This window comes from Zea mays, chromosome 4, assembly GCF_902167145.1.
Source record: "Zea mays cultivar B73 chromosome 4, Zm-B73-REFERENCE-NAM-5.0, whole genome shotgun sequence".
Lineage (NCBI taxonomy): Eukaryota > Viridiplantae > Streptophyta > Magnoliopsida > Poales > Poaceae > Zea > Zea mays.
In genome coordinates this window covers 63,024,572-63,038,226 of record NC_050099.1, presented here as the reverse complement: position 1 = coordinate 63,038,226, position 13,655 = coordinate 63,024,572, and the positions used below count along the sequence as shown (strand labels likewise).

The following is a 13,655-nucleotide window of genomic DNA, read 5'->3' as shown; positions in this document are numbered from 1 at the left end:
CTGCGGTGGAAGGTGGTCTCGCATGGGGATTGGGGAGAGAACACACTGAGGTGGTGGTGGGGCGGTTGCGCACGGGGAGGCCGACACACGGAGCGAACACGGGGGATAGCTCGCGCAGGGGATGTGGGGAGGTGGCGGTGGCAGACGGACGAGCGAGAGCTAGGTCGCTCGCGCGGGCGGGGGGACGCGGAATGGACGGACGATACACAAAAACGGAGGCATGACAACAAACGGACGGTCTGGATTGAGAAAAGGCAGAACGAGGGAGAGGCAGGCTACCCTTGTAGCTAGTAGAGATTTAGAAAAAAGAATCTTTCAATTCAACCAATGGCAACCAACGTTCAGCCGGATTTGCAATTTTATAAACAATTGTTTGCCAAAAAAAAATATAAATATAATAAATACAAAGAATAAAAATAAATAAATAAAACGGACGGGCAAGGCCAATTCCAGGAGCCAAGAATTGCGTGCTGCGTTTATCTCTGTGGCCCTTCGTGCCTGCGTTGTGTAATTGTTCTCCTGCTACCCCGCGTCCGCTGTGTGCTCTCTCGCTCTCTCGGTGGAAGTTGGCGACGACTGGGCGACCGCCGCCGCCGTACGCCAGGTGCTCAGGTCTCCGTCAGACCCTTCGCCAGGTCTTCTTCGGCGGCGAGCACCGCCAGGTACTCCACCCATTTTCTCCTTCCTGCCGTGTGAAACCCAGCACCCAAACCCTAACTTAAACTGATCTTATTTAATAACAAATGTATGAACATGTATTATGCATACTAACTTTTTTTATTATAGGGTGTGCACCCAATCTTCTTCACTGGGTCCTCCGCTGCTTCTAGTCACGCATCTAAATCCGGAGTTGCCAGCATTCGCTTGAGGTGCCGGACCACAGCACACCATCATGCAGGTGGGTAGTACTGGATTATCTCTCTTGATTGGTTGGCGCGTGATCTGTATTCTATATGCTGCGGTACTAGAAATTTTCATTTGGTTAAAAATGGAGAACTGTTCTTCCATGCTTTTCCTGTCCTATTTTGATATTACGGAACTTATAGATGGAGGCCTGAAATACAATTAACTCAATTCCTTTTTGTCTGAAATTTAGTGCAGAGTGGATTGGATGTGTGGTTCAGTGTTTGGTGGTGGAATTGCTATTGTTATTCTTTTTATCATAAGTTCAAACCAAAGCATTACCCACTAGAGCTTGTTCTACACGCTGCTTGTTATTTTATTGAGCTAATAGTAATGCTTTGGGGTGTTAATTTTGTATAATATATATACTCTTATTGGAGTGCTTATATTTTCCCCCCAATTAGTATTGTGGAGGATTATAGTTGTATGAGTCATTTTACATAGCCCTGGTGTAATAACCTGATATACCTTTTGTAAGAGCATGAATTTGTGTTTGTTGTTTATTTGCTAAAGCTCATTGGCGCACACACTTCGAATTTTAGATAGTGCAGTTCATTTATCTGCCTGGCATATTTTAAGAAGTGTGGTGGGTGTTACCTGTTCTTGTGGGCTTCTGATAATCTGATGTTTTCTACGTTTTCTCTTTAAAGGTTCAACTGGATCTTAGTCTTCAGTGTTCGTTCAGTAGCTAGGTTTTCTGACATTTTCAATGCAATACTGCTAACACAATTTACTATTTGAAAGGCTAGCGATAGGTTCAACATAAACTCTCAGCTTGAGCATCTTCAAGCCAAATATGTTGGTACAGGGCATGCTGATTTGTCTAGATTGTAAGTATCCTGTTCTTTTTGTAACAAAAGATGCTACTAAATTATAAGACATCAATGCTTAATTTTGTTTCCTTATTTACAGTGAATGGGCTGTAAACATCCAGAGAGACAGTTATGCCTCTTATATTGGGCACTATCCAATGCTAGCATATTTTGCCATTGCTGAGAACGAATCGATCGGAAGAGAACGTTACAATTTCATGCAGGTATTGCCTCCACTCTTCTTCTAAGTTATAGCTCAAATGTTTAGAGAAATTCTAGCGCATAAATATCATGGTTAAAAAAAACCTAATTAGACTTATGTTTACTCACGATTGAACCTGAAATGGACCCCTAGTGTCTTGTTTAGGGCCTGGGCATCAAATAAAGCCTTGCACACCTCTAGGTGGTATGCGTAGGCGTGGGCAGTGTTTAAGTGGCGGAGTAACACAAAAACACAGTGGCCTGGCTGGCTTGGTGGGCTATGTGTGACCACGCCGGCTAGCTGTCAGGAAAAAAAGCACGCAGAAGAGCTAGTGAAAATGGAAACACGACGAGGATCAAAATTGCAAGTCCCTTCACCACTTCTTTGCAAGTCTGGAATAATTGGAATTGAAATTGCCTTACCTGTGTTACAATTTCTTCTGAGATCGAAGTTGGGCATTTAAACTAGCCATATGTGTTCCAGAAAAAAATAAAGATTAAAATAAATAAAAAAATCGCCAACTCTTGATCATGTTTAATCTATGTTTAGTCCATCTAAGTGCTAGGAAGTGGCCTACTGCTTGTCTAGCGCCTAACATCTTTTAGAACCTTGGTAAATATTGAGTGAAATTATGGCTTAGTACAAGATGAGGGTTTATGTATGTATAGCATCATTGCTGGTTTTTTCATTTAGCTATGTGTGAGTATCTAAGTGCAATCACTGTTAGCCATGTGTGAGTTATCTTCTGGCTTAACAGCTCTTCTGGTTAAGGATTCTATAAATCTTTACCCAAAAAAAAGATGAGTCTGAGAAACAATACAAGTCTGAGAGAACTGAGAAACAATATGATGCTACCCAAAATATTAGGACCTTCTTTTTCTGTGCAAGAAAGTATGGTGATTGGTTAGAAAGCGGAATTGATAAAATTGTCTACTGCTCTACTATTTTCTTTCCATCCTCAGTTCTATACACAAGGTAGCACTGCCTAATAGACTGTTGTTTTGTAAAGTTCTCTTTGAACATATTTTGTTTGGTGAGGACAAGCTTTGAATAATAGTTACTCTGTAACATGCCATTTATCTGATGTAAAATCATAATCATAGATAAGGACCCCATCCGTTTCAAATTATAAGACGTTTTGACTTTTCTAGATACATAACTTTTGTTATGCACTTAAAAAAACTCGGTCGGTGGGGGAAAGGCTGCCCCCATGGTATTTCACAGAAGAGCTCAATCGGAGCTCGGCTGCGAAAAGCCACGAATGCTAGCCCCCTCATACATGGGGATGCCGCACCACCCTGTGGCCTTACCCGTGCTTTGAGACCCAACCGACACGACTAGCCTTTTACACGAGGGCCCGCCTACCATAGGTCGATTCACCCATGTCGGTCAAGGGAACCAACGAGTGACTTGTTTTTAACCTCAGCCTGAAATTTGCTCCCACAGAGAGTTGAACTTAGGACCTGAGGAGTGCTACTTAGACCATCTAACCAACTCAGCTAGATGCATAGTAAATGTCGGTGTTTCGAACCCGGAGGGCCCTCAACCGACTAGTGAATTTTATGCTGCGTGTCCCTGCCCGGATGGATTGATGCAAGATGAAACACAAGAGGGAGGATGAGGCTTATATTATCTTGCACCGGGGTGCTTGTAGTAGAGGATACAAGTTTTGCGAGAGAAGGAACGGATCCCAGGTCTCTTGAGAGGTCTAGTGTTGTGGAGAGAAGGTTTGCCCTGAAGTGTTTTTTGTGATGATGTTGGGTGAGCCGTCTGAGTAAGCCTTCAAAACGTGTCGTGGGAAGGCCCTGGGCATCTCCTTTTATAGATACAAGGAGGTGACCCAGCTGTACATATGGGGGTGTAGCTATGTGCTAACGTGGCTGGCGGAGAAGTACTTGAGCCCTGTAGAAGCGTAGCTGGCGGTGCGGCCCCAGGTCCTGCTGACGTTTCTTTGCCTTCGTAGAGAGCTGAGGACAGTCGACGTCATGGGCGCATGCCGGGAATCATCATTACCTGCTACTGGAGTAATTTGATGTGACACCGGTCTTGTTCCTTCGTAGCCTGAGGTGGCTAGCTAGGGGAAGGATAGTGTTGTATTCCCGGTTCGCGTAGTCGGTCTGAGGCCGTCTCGGGCGAGGCGGTGATTTCTCCTGAAGCCGAGGCCTAGGTCGGGCGAGGCGAAGACCTCCCGAGGCTGAGGCTGAGGCCGAGGCCTGGGTCGGGCGTGGTGATGATTCCTCCCGAGGCCGAGGCTGGGGCCGAGGCCTGGGTCGGGCGAGGCGGAACTCTTTGCTGCGCCCGAGGCTGAACTCGGGAGAGTCAGCAACTTACTGTTGTTAGTCTTACCCCGGTGGTTGGCACAGTGGTCGGAACGGGATGAATAGTGTTGTTATCCTGTCAGAACGATCAGTAAAAGGGTGAAGTGACTGTGGTCATTTCGACCTTGCCAACTGAGGCGCGCGTGTCAGGATAAGGTGTCAGGTGATCTCCGCATTAAATGCGCACGTGATACGGTCGGTGGCAAGGTGATTTGGCCGAGGCCGCTATACGACAAAGTTTGCCCGAGCTTTGCCTCGGGCGAGCCGGGGGTGCGCCCACTGCCTGAGGGGACCCTCGGGCGAGCCGTGAATCCGTTCGGGACTACTGTTCTTGCCCGAGGCTAGCCTTGGGTGAGACGGGATCGCGTCCCTCGGTAGATGAGGCCTTAACTTTGAACCGTGCTTACCAGTCTTTATGGTTTGTTTTAAAGATGTTCTCCAGCCACGTTTAGGAGTACTGGGGGACCCCTAATTATGGTACCCGACAGTAAAAAATCAATGTATCTTGAAAAGCTAAAACATCTTATAATTTGAACTGGAGGGAATACTTTTGAATATGAATTTAGCATCAATTTTGTGTCACAAATGTTATGTAGTAAGAGTAATTCTTGGACAAAGGCTTGTCCTAATGAAATAAATTACGCCTTATATTTTTAGATGGTGGTACTAATAGCTTGGCCATCTACATATATTAATGTAAGCGTAGACTTTTTTAATAAAATCATATACATATTGAAGTTCATATGGGCTGTCTTTGTAAAATAAAATTAAATCGCAGTTCAGTTGTCTTTTCATATGCCAATCATTTACCTATAACCTCAAGGGTGAAAGTAATTATGCAGCTTGTGTATTTAGTAAATTGAAAAATCTTACAATTTGATGGACATAGCTTATAATTATGTAAACGGTGCATAATTAGTGACAATCTTCTGTGCTATGAAATAGACATTTTGAATCACTTATTTGAAGGGATTGGATGTATACGATGCTTGTCAAAGACCCCTTAGGGCTTGTTTGGGAGCAAGGGGATTGGACCCTCTAATCTCCTTGCTTCCAAACACAAGCCCTCAGTGAGTAGAACAGACATCTCTTGGTTAGATATAGATGCTCTATTAGTTAGTTAGTACATACAAGGTACACTTGACAATATTCACGTAACTTATTAATGAATAATGATGCACTCAAATCAAATTATTTGGGTTTTGTAAGATAGCCAAGCAACTTAGGTGGTGTTTGTTTCAGCTTCTGGCCGCCGGAAGCTACCGCGGACTGCCAAACGTCCAGCTTTTCAGCTCACTTTTGTGAGAATCACTTTGGTGAAAACCGTCCAAAACCAATGTGAACATAGAATTGGACGTGTCATCGCGATAGTAGGAATTCGTCACTTTGTAGATCCTAAACCCTATGGACCGCTTCATCTTTTTCCCACAACCAGATTCTAATAAAAACTTGTTAGAAAAAAAGCTAAAACAAACAAGCCCTTCATATGTGTTTTAGGGGGTGTTTGAATGCACTAGAGCTAATAGTTAGCTGAAGACATCCAAACGTCCTAGCTTTTAGCAAATTAGCTAATAGTCAGCTATCTAATTTCACTAGCAAATTTTTAGCCAACTAACTATTAGCTCTAGTGCATTCAAACACCCCCTTAATGAGCGCTGTAGCTAGGAGAGGTTTTAAATCAACTGCCCGCCCCTACTAGACGGCACTAGTACTGTAGTTGATCCTAGCCAATTAAAATCAACCGCTGAAGCCAGTTCCATTAATGGTGATTATACGTTGTGTATACATTGAAGCAAATGTGTCGACAAGCTAATGTGGCATGCAACACTGCATCTGAAAACAGACATCTAACCTTGGCAGATTGCGAGTGAATATGTGTTGAGTACGCAGGATGACAATGAACCCCATACATGAGTGTGAACTTGGCATCTAACCTTCCATCAAATTCAGTGGATTACTGTTCAATTTTTTCCAGCCACTAGCAGGGTGTAAATATTGCTATTAGTTCACAGGCTTCATTGTTCGCATGCCCCATACTTGTACCAAACTCTAGAAGATTATTGATATTTATCCATATCCGTAGTTCAAGGGCTGCACTTGCATATTTGACCATTTTCTAGCACACATATTAATGAGATAAGACAATATTAATTTATCGATTGATTGTTTCTTTGTACAGAAAATGCTGCTTCCTTGTGGCCTTCCTCCCGAGAGAGATGAAGATTGAAGAGCTAGCTGGTGCTGCATAGTTTCTGTGTTTCCAGTGGTTCCTGTAGTGTTTGCTTTTAGCTACCATCGTACTATGTGCGAGCATGCCTTTCACGTTTCTTCCTTTAGTCTCTTTTGTGATACATAGAACCCGTATGTATTGTTAACCAAATGCTGGCCTGCCCCATTGTTGTGTTTTTGTGGTGTGTTCAGCCAATGTGAAAGAAAAAAAAAAAAAGCCCAAGAGATTGATGACTGCCTACAACAATTTGTTCAGCTGCAATCAGGCTACACGGGTATCAGGAATTTGGAGTGCCGTTCTTACCTAGAAAGATGCTGCCAATCTGAAACTGGCAATTAGCTAAACCTCTGCCTTAGGTCAAACTTATAGGTCGTTTTGGTAATTATAAGTTTTAGTTTTTCCTAGACCCATATTTTTTATTACATATCTAAATGTAATCTATTTAAATATATAATAAAACTTGAGTAAAATGCGCTGGCGGTTGCTATTTAGGAGGTGGTGTATTTATGTCCTAAACTTTCATTTTTTATTTATTTCTGGATCACTTGTGTGGAGCTTCATCACTAGTCTAAGGGTCTGTTTGGTTGGGCTGTGGCTGTGAAAAAAGCTGCGGTGGGATGTGAGCTGTAGAAAATTCTGCTGTGGGCTGTTAAAAAACTAAAAACCGTTTGGTCGAAACCACTAAAAGTCGCTAAAAGTTTTTCAATATATGTTTTCACAGTTCAATCGGAAAGCCACTAAAAGCAGGTATAGAGGTGCTTTCAGCTTTTAGAAAAAAGTGCTTCCTAGATTTGGCCGTTTGGTTTGGCTTTTGACTTTTAGGGGGCAAAAGCCAAAACCAAAAGCCAAACCAAACACACCCTAAACTTATTCTTGCGGTTCAGTCCCATTTGAAATTAGAGGAACGGATCCCTAAAAGGATTATAGTGTAGTCCATTTTGATGTTTTTCGAAGGGCGGGCTTGGTGCAGCGGTAGAGTCTACCGTCTGTAACGGAAGGTCCTGGGTTCGAGCACCAGCCTCTATATCTGCTGTAAAATGTTCTCTCCTCTATATCTTATTTATCTTCAGTAACATTCTCTATATTTCATTATCTATACATTAAAGACCTAAATTATAGATTTATTATTCTCTAGATTTTTATACGTACGTTATCTTATACATATTTAAATTTTACTTAATTTGTTGTCTATAAAAAATAGATTGAAAAGAGAGTATATATATATATATATATATATATATAATGGATGAGTGTACACTATATTTAGAATAGACTTTAGAGAACACTGCTAGAGCCTATAAAGGAAAAAAATCTTCTCTATATTTAAGATAGAAGATTCTTTAGGATATGATATTGGAGATAATTTTAACCAAGGCATTGGGATTGTTGAACTACTATCCCTAATCTAAATTAAATATTATTTACTTATTAAGACTCAAATTTATTAAAATTATACAATTAAATTTATGGTATTAACTAAGTATTGTTCAATTCTTCATTAGTTACATTTATGGTATACACATTTGACGTTATAAATCTTTATATTTGTTCTATATTTTTTCGGTGAAACTTTAGTTGCTTTGATTTTCTTTAAAAAATTAGAATAGCTTATAACTTGAAAAGCCAAAGCTTTACAAGTTTAATAAAAAAATATAAACAGAATTATAAATATTTATGATATTAAATAGATATATTATAAAAATATAATTGTTTAAAAATCTAATAACACTTATTGATACCATAAATATTATTTTAATTCAACTAAAGTTAATATATTTTGGCTCTCCTGACCAAAGGAACTTCTGATTTTAATTTCGCGCATAGCAGAAATGAAAACGGCAAGCACTAGTAGCAGCAGCAGGAGACCATTGCTGGATCGCTGACGATACTACTGTCTGCACCGTTGATCCGCGTGGCGTGGACCATCCAAGACGACCTCGTAGCTCGAACGCCGTGCGTGTCGAGCAGCGCGCGGTGGCGTTGCATTCTCTCCACTACGGCACAACCGCAGCCGGCCAACACCACAAGCACGCGCCACCGATCCAACCCCACTAACTGCACCGTGCTGTCGTGTCCTGTCGTCTGCCCGAGCCCCGAGCCCTATAAATACATGCTGGCTCGTAATCTCGCCATCTACTCATCTGCTCATCGATCGATCGACCAAGAATTGCCTGATCACGCAGGTGGACGCAAGACGGCAAGAGAAGCTCGCCGGTGGCGGCCACCGGGAAGAGAAGTTAGATACCTCACCAGCCTGCGCGCACGGAACAATGGCGCACGCGAAGGCCGTCGCCGTCCTCGGCGTGGTGATCGCGTCGCTCCTCCTCGCGGCTGAGAGCCGCCACATTGCCCGAAAAGACCTGGGCGTCGGCCTTGGTGGGGGCGGCAGCGGCGGCGGTGGCGGCAGCCTCGGTGTCGGCACGGGTGGTGGCGTCGGGGTTGGTACAGGCGGCGGACTTGGGGTTGGCACGGGTGGCGGGCTGGGTGTCGGCTCAGGGATCGGCGCCGGCGCCGGCGTCGGCGGTGGCGGCTCAGGGTCCGGGTCCTACTCGGGCTCAGGGTCCGGGTCATGGTCAGGCTCGGGCTCGGGGTCTGGCGCTCCAGGCTCATCGGCTGGCTCTTATGCTGAGTCAGGATCCGGGTCGAACGCAGGGCCCGGTGGTGCAGGAGCAGGATCCTACGCGGGCTCGAGAGCTGGCTCTTACGCAGGCTCTAGCTCTGGAGGAGCAGGATCGGATGCGGGCTCTGACGCCGGCTCGTACGCTGGCCCGCACGGCGGCTCGGGTGCAGGTTCCTACGCAGGGTCCCATGCCGGATCCTACGCTGGCAGCGGACATGGCAAGTGAGCGCGAGAGCTTACTTATCGGTGCCGCGCAGCACGAAACAGACCTCCACTACGATGTTGCTACTGTGTGTCATCATGTATATTGTTCGTTCCTATTGCACTTGCACCGTTGTACGAGAGCAGCCACAAATAAGATACCAGAGTATATATATATACCTCTGGTGTAACATATGTTTATGCAAATGAATAAATTCAGCACATATTTCCATGAGGTGCTTAACGATGTTAGGGTATGTTTATTTTAATTTCGATCCATGAAGATTGAGTGTGCTAAATCCCTAGCAAATTAAAATTCTTCATAACCTCTTCTAATCCTATCTAATCTATATGAAATAATGAGAATAACCGAACAAGTCTTGATAAGACCTTATTAAGGGATAGAGTTGCTGAGTTGTGGCACGCATGCATGAGCAGATAATGAAGAGGATGAAGAACACGGGACCATGTATCTTACAAAGTGGGATAAGAATAGTCCTTAAAACTAAGGAAAATCTCAGAAGTTAGCTAATCATCAAATACGACCCTTCTTCAACTTAATTAATAGAAAGCACACCGAGGACTCGTTCATTTCCAATCAAAATACAGATACATGTGCACGAATCAGGCCTATATATCTGTCAATCAACTACATTAGCAATCTCCAACAGGTGCCTTAAAATAGCGCCCCAAAAATTATGCCACTCAACTTTTGCAAAATTCGGTAGTAGTTTATTTGAATGCCAATTTTGCAAGATTTGAGTGACATTTTTCTAATTGATCTAGAACTAAAATACTACATCATTTAAAGTGTTTAGGGCATAAAAACAATTTGAGCTCCAATAGTTAAGCCCTAAATCAATAATTTTAGGAAGTAAAATATATTAATAGGAAAAAATGTTGAGAATGGAGTAGAAAATAAGGATAGTAATATGGGGTTAGTATATTTTTGGCCACTTTATAGTGTGCCCTATATTTTTAATAAAAAATCTGAAAAATAAGGCATTGATATAGCTGTTTTTTATGAGATGAATCCTAAATTTCAAGATAGAGCACTGATTTGAGCTATTGTTGGAGATGCTGTAAGATACAGGCATCCAACTCGAACTAGTGTACCAACAACCGAAATAATAAAAGGAGGTTCATAGCCAGTGATGCCATATTTCTACTCCCTTGGGTTTTCTTTCACAGCATATTAAGATTTGAAAAAAAAACTAGAGAAGATATGCTAACATGTCACGTAATGTAGAAAAACATATGGACAGTTGCCTTGCATGGATGAAAAAATGGGACATGTATGTAAAAAAATGTTGGAGTTCTCGATAATCCGTCTGATTGGTTGTCTTGCATTGTCTCATTTTGGAACACTATATGCGTTGATTTTGTTGGGGCTCTGTTTTTTTATCTGTACATAGAAGACATAATCTGTATGAATGGAAGATGTAAATTAATTAATTTTAAGGCTATTTGACTGCATCCACGCATACGCTAGAAATGAACGTATCCGGCCAGCCAGCGTTGCGCGAGCCTGCGTCTCCACGCACAACCATCAAATCAGCCAGAATATAAAAGATTGCGTCAAAATTAAGCATGGAAAATAAATTAATTGTGCACTTGGGAATACCCTTGAACACGTACAGCGCCAGAAAATGGAGGCGCATGCCCCAGAGATATCTTTTATACCCTAGGATTAAAAAAAGAAAAATAGATTCCTGGTTGGAACGATATATATTACTTTTCTGGCAGTGTTCGCTGTCGAACTAGCTAGGTTCATCAGAATACGTGTACGACGTCATCACCACACAGGCTGGAGTCCGACCAAGCCGTATGTTAATTTCTCCGGTTCCATCCATATTATGGAAAGGTCAAATGCGCACGCCTTGAGGCACTGCTGCTGCCAACTCCAATCCAAGGTTGACTCATGAAAATGACCAGCACTAGAACGAGACCATTGCTGCCAGCAGTCTTGCAGTAGCTAGTGAATCAATCATCCACGCACCCAGCTAAGCTAGGTAGGTATCTTGATCATGTAGACCCCTCTCTCAAGCCAGTGGCATATGAAATGTCAAATAAGATAGATAAAGCCACTTCATCAAGCAAAGACATAGCTCTCACATGTGAAGATCAAGAGAAGATAAAGGACAAAACCCAAGCTTAGAGCTCAAGCTCATGTTCCTCGAGTGAATATGAAGATGATGATAACGATGATGACGAATATGATCAAGTATCCACCTCATGCTCTAACATTGATGAGAAAAACTATCCAAAGATCCGGGAGGGTGAAGATAGCCTAAAGAGGAAGGGATATTTTGGTCTTTCACTCGTGAACCCGCATACTTTTGGCGCCGATCCGGATGCCAATCACTACGATGAGAATCGGCGGCGGTGCTCTCTACGGAGGCGCGGACGGTCCGCGGCCTGGGGCTAGACGGTCCGCGACCTGGCGCAGAGGCTGGGGTCCTACCTAACGAGCCGGAAGGTCCACGAGTGCGCAGGGGTGGCGGAGTTCGCCGACGGCGTCTAGATCTCGCTCCCGGGAGGGACCCCGTCGGGAAGGAGAGATCCTAGGCTTTATCTTGGGATCGGCAGGCCACCCAAGACGCCTCTAATCGACGTAGAGCCAAAGAGAGGTGAAGATTTAGAGAGAGGAATATAAATTACTGTCTACTCCTAGGGCAAAATGTAATGAACTAGATGTATATTGATTGATTGATCGATTGTTGGTGTTCCTGAAAGTCGCCTAGAGGGGGGTGAATAGGCAAAACCTGCAAATTATAAACTTTGAACACGAGCTTCACCCGGGGTTAGGATTAGAAACAAATTATAATGAATATGGAGTGCGGAAGAGAGTTCTTTTTGCTATGAGTTGCTCAATCAATGCGGATAACTTTGGCAGCTAACTCAAAAGATTGTGAGCAAGAGAACTTAGAGAGAGGGGAGAGGAGGAATCAAATTGTAAGGTGAAGATCAACACAAATGAACACAACGATTTATTTCCCAAGGTTCGGTTCCAATGAACCTACTCTCCATTGAGGAGGCCACGAAAGCCGGGTCTTTTTCAACCCTTTCCCTCTCTCAATCGATCACTCAGACCGATTGAGTGCTTCTTCTTAATCTCAAGGATCACAAAGACCCCGCAAGGATCACCACACACTTAGGTATCTCTTGCTAGCTTTACAAGACACTAGAGAGTTTAGAAAGAGATGAAGAAAGCACGATTAAGAAAACCAAGCAACAAGAGCAACAAATGAAACACAAATCACACTCTCTCAAGTCACTAATCACTAATGATCACTTGTCTCAATTGTGGAACTTGGAGAGGTTTGGAAGTTTTGAATGTGCCTTGAAATGGATTGCTAGCTTTTGTATTGAATGTGTATGAATGGAATGCTTAGATGTATTGAATGGAGGTGGTTGGGTTGTATTTATAGCCACCAATCACTTCCTAGCCATTGCTCCTTTTCTACCGACCGCGGACGGTCTGCGCCTCTGGTCCGGACGGTCCGCCCCTGCACATCACCGGCTGAAATCGCAATGGTCAGCAGTAACGGCTATATCAACAACTATAGTGCATTTAATGCATCGTCATATGTCAGATAAAGCAGTCATGGACGGTCTACGAGGACGCTAAAATTGAATTTTACTGAACCCGTCATCTTTGGGTTTTTCTGTTTTTTCAAATGTCGGACGGTCCGCGCCTGAGGCTGGATGGTCCGCGCTTGGTTTTGGACGGTGCTCGCTTCTCCTTCGGACAGTCCGCAGTGTAAACACTGTTTTTGCAGTGTTCCTGACCGAGGTTCACCCTAGTGTCGCGGATGGTCCGCCGCAAGGGCCAGGACCGTCCGCACACAAGTGAAATTCCAAAAAGCTGAGAAATGTTAGAATTGATGTAGATGAACTTTATGCACTTGAGAAATGTTCAACTAGGCAAACTAATTAGTCCATAAGATTTGTGATGATCGTCAAACACCAAAATCGATTATAGCAATAGTTGAGGCCATTTCCCTTTCAATCTCCCCTTTTTGGTGATTGATGCCAACACAAACCAAAGCAGATACAAAGTAGAGAAATGTAGCTAGTTTATATTTTGACAGATGTGCATACATTACTTTGAAATGAAAGCAGTTCTAAGTATATAAGAATGTTTTGATATAGTCAAAATTTTGGACCACATTTGCACCACTTAGCTTGTTTTTGCAAATCTTTTGGAGATGTCTTTTTAAATTCTTTTGCAATTTGACAATGGTATAAGAATATAATTTATAAAGGCATTTTCAAGTTTTGAAAGATCCTCCCCCTTTTTCAAATGCTTTTCCTTTGGCTAAATAAAAGCCCCCCTGAAAAAGTTCTCCCCTTAGCTGTCAAGAGG

At 43.1% G+C, this 13,655-nt stretch overlaps 2 protein-coding genes across 2 annotated transcripts; one reads left to right on the top strand and one right to left on the bottom strand.

The window, feature by feature from the left end:
* Positions 1 to 526: 526 nt before the first annotated feature.
* On the top strand, positions 527 to 6,667 carry LOC103653311 (uncharacterized protein At4g14342). The gene is made up of 5 exons (NM_001353377.1): positions 527 to 662; positions 787 to 898; positions 1,648 to 1,733; positions 1,816 to 1,939; positions 6,415 to 6,667. The coding sequence occupies exons 2-5, from the start codon at positions 893 to 895 to the stop codon at positions 6,460 to 6,462; spliced, it is 264 nt and encodes an 87-aa protein (NP_001340306.1). The 5' UTR covers positions 527 to 662; positions 787 to 892; the 3' UTR covers positions 6,463 to 6,667.
* Positions 609 to 1,478, bottom strand: LOC103653310 (uncharacterized). Its single transcript, XM_008680248.3, is given in 2 exon segments — positions 609 to 665; positions 769 to 1,478. Coding segments are annotated over 2 exon segments (297 nt in total). The 5' UTR covers positions 1,009 to 1,478.
* Positions 6,668 to 13,655: the final 6,988 nt, after the last annotated feature.